This window comes from Humulus lupulus, chromosome 4 (genome assembly GCF_963169125.1).
Source record: "Humulus lupulus chromosome 4, drHumLupu1.1, whole genome shotgun sequence".
Lineage (NCBI taxonomy): Eukaryota > Viridiplantae > Streptophyta > Magnoliopsida > Rosales > Cannabaceae > Humulus > Humulus lupulus.
In genome coordinates this window covers 238,323,913-238,327,058 of record NC_084796.1, presented here as the reverse complement: position 1 = coordinate 238,327,058, position 3,146 = coordinate 238,323,913, and the positions used below count along the sequence as shown (strand labels likewise).

The 3,146-nt window shown below is 40.7% G+C and overlaps 1 protein-coding gene across 1 annotated transcript; it reads right to left on the bottom strand.

The window, feature by feature from the left end:
- Nucleotides 1–858: 858 nt before the first annotated feature.
- On the bottom strand, nucleotides 859–1,855 carry LOC133833038 (uncharacterized). The gene is made up of 2 exons (XM_062263300.1): nucleotides 1,225–1,855; nucleotides 859–1,157 (listed from the first exon to the last, which is right to left on the bottom strand). The coding sequence occupies exons 1-2, from the start codon at nucleotides 1,853–1,855 to the stop codon at nucleotides 859–861; spliced, it is 930 nt and encodes a 309-aa protein (XP_062119284.1).
- Between the last annotated feature and the right edge of the window lie 1,291 nt (nucleotides 1,856–3,146).

Sequence of the window (3,146 nt, the reverse complement as noted above, 5' to 3'; positions counted from 1 at the left end):
GAAAGCTTCAAGACACTTCTCATCGAACTCAAATGGCACCCCATACATCAACAATGCCGAAAGTGGCTTAGAAATCTTGGAGAAGTCCTTTATAAATCTTCTGTAGAACCCCGCATGACCAAGGAAACTTCTCACCCCTTTCACTGAAACTGGAGGTGGTAAGTTTTCAATAATAGAAATTTTAGCCTTATCAACCTCAATACCATTCTTAGACACCTTGTGCCCAAGTACTATTCCTTCATTTACCATGAAATGGCATTTTTCCCAATTCAGGACTAAATTCGCCTCTTCACATCTTCTCAGCACAGCCTCTAAATTCCTTAAACAATCATCACAAGAAGACCCCATAACAGAAAAATCATCCATAAAGATCTCAATGCTTCGTTCCACCATATCAGAGAAAATAGCCATCATACACCTTTGAAAAGTGGCTGGAGCATTGCACAACCCAAAAGGCATACGACGGAATGCAAATGTACCATATGGACAGGTGAAAGTCGTCTTCTCTTGATCCTCATGAGCAATGGAAATTTGATGGTACCTTGAGTATCCATCCAAAAAACAATAATACTGGTGTCCAGCCAACCTGTCTAACATCTGATCAATGAAAGGTAGTGGAAAGTGATCTTTTCTGGTTGCTTTATTCGGCTTGCGATAATCAATACAAATCCTCCAACCAGTTACTGTACTCGTTGGGAAAAGTTCAATATTGTCATTCTTCACTACTGTAATCCCTCATTTCTTAGGGACTACTTGAACTGGACTTACCCAACTACTATTTGAAATGGGATAGATCACACCAGCATCTAACCACTTCAAGATCTCCTTCCTTACCACCTATTTCATTGCTGGATTCAATCAACGTTGTGCTTCAATGGAGGGCTTACTATCATCTTCCATCAAGATCTTATGCATAACTGTGGATGGACTTATTTCCTGAATATCTACCAACATCCATCTAATTGCCAACTTATGGGTTCTCAAAACCCTTAGAAGTTTGTCCATCTCCTCAGTAGAAAGAGAAGAAGATACAATGACTGGTAAAGTCTCCTTCTCACCCAGAAAAGCATATTGAAGATGTGCTGGAAATGATTTCAATTCCAACTCTGGAGGTTTCTGAACTGATGGTGATGGTCTTTCAGGTCCTTGGCCCAAATCTTCATATTTTTTTATTATAAATTGGCCCTTTATAATTCATCCACTGTACACACTCTTAGACCTCACTGTCTAACTCAGCATCTATATCATCAATTGTCAAACTCTTCTGAAGTGAATCCTCTGTAAGATTAATTTCTGCCACTGCTTTCTCTACCATGTCAACTTTGAAACAACTATCATTTACATTTGCAAACTTTAAGGCCTTAAACACATTGAATACCACTTCTTCACCCTGGAATCGAAGTGTCAGCTCCCCCTTTTGAACATCAATTAAAGCCTGCCCAGTAGCTAAAAATGGCCTTCCCATAATGATTGGGACATTTTCATCTTCGTCCATATGCAATACTATGAAATCTGCCGGAAAGATGAATTTGTCCACTTTAACAAGGACATCCTCTATGATTCCTCTGGGGTGTTTAACTGAACGATCTGCTAGCTGTAATGTAACTGTTGTAGGATGAGCCTCCCCCAAACTAAGTCTTCTGAATACAGACAAAGGCATCAGATTTATACTCGCCCCCAAATCACACAAAGCATGCTTACATTCAAACTTCCCGATTGTACACTGTATAGTAAAGCTCCCCGGATCTCTCAACTTTTGGGGCAACTTTCTCTGCAATATTGCACTGCACTCTTTAGTGAGTGCCACCGTCTCATAATCTTTCATCTTCCTTTTCTTGGATAGAATCTCCTTCATGAATCTCACATAGTTGGGCATCTTCTCTAAGGCCTCAGCAAAAGGAATATTGATGTGCAACTTTTTGAATACCTCTAGAAACTTAGAAATCTGTTTATCTAGTGAAGTTTTTCTAAGCCTCTGAGGATATGGAACATGAACTGGCTAGTCAACAACAATTGGATAACTCTTCTCTGGTCTCTTGTGGCCTTCAGTAACCCATTTCTCATTTGTATCCAATTTCTCACCCAACTCCTTATTACGGATTGCTGACTATTGTATACTGGGTTGCTCCACTTGCTTACCACTTCTCAACGAAATTGCCTGACAATTCTCCTTAGGATTTACCACAGTATTGCTAGGCAAATTCCCTTGCGATCTGTTATTAAGAATGTTGGCCAACTGCCCCACTTGTGTCTCAAGGTTTCGAATAGAAGATCGGGTCTCAGTCATGAATTAAGTCTGGGTATTAGTAAAAGTCAACAAAGCTGCTTGCAATTCATTGGGCTTTTCTGGTTGAATCTGTGACCTGGGCTGGTGTGATGATGAGGCTTGATTCATAGGCTGTTGTGACATATTCTGATGGTATTGGCCTTGAAACTGTGATTGTTGACCTTGATTATTTCTCCATGAGAAATTTGGGTGATTTCTCCACTCAGGATTGTAAGTGTTGGAGAACGGGTTTTGATATGGCCTCTGAAAATTACCAACTGCCTGTACATGAGCCTGATCAACTGGCATATTACCATACATGTTGGCCGCTGTACACTATTCATACAAATGAGGCCCTCCACATATTTCACATCCTGATTGCATCTGTATAGCCTAGGCTTGAGCTGAGATCTTGTTTTGTTGCAACTGCTTTATCAATGAAGCAACCTGAGCAGTTAAAGCAATGATAGCATCCAATTCGTGTACCCCAGCTACTTTTCTCTGTGAGGTGTCTCGTTCGGCAGGCCACTGATAATTTTTCATAGCCATCTCCTCTAACAATTCATATGCCTCATCAGCCCCTTTACTCATGAAAGCACCACCTGCTGCTGCATCAATTATAGTGCGAGTAGTACCGCACAACCCGTTATAAAAGTTGTGGACTAACATCCACTTCTCAATACCGTGATGAGGGCATTTCCTGAGCAAGTCTTTGAATTGTTCCAAAGCATCGTACAATGACTCTCCCTCATTCTGATAAAAGTTGTTGATTTCTCCCCTCAACTTGGCAGCTTTTGCAGGAGGAAAGAACTTGGAGAGAAACTTTTGAGCTAACTCCTCCCATGTATTAATTGAGTTGGCCTGCAGAGAAATAAGCCAA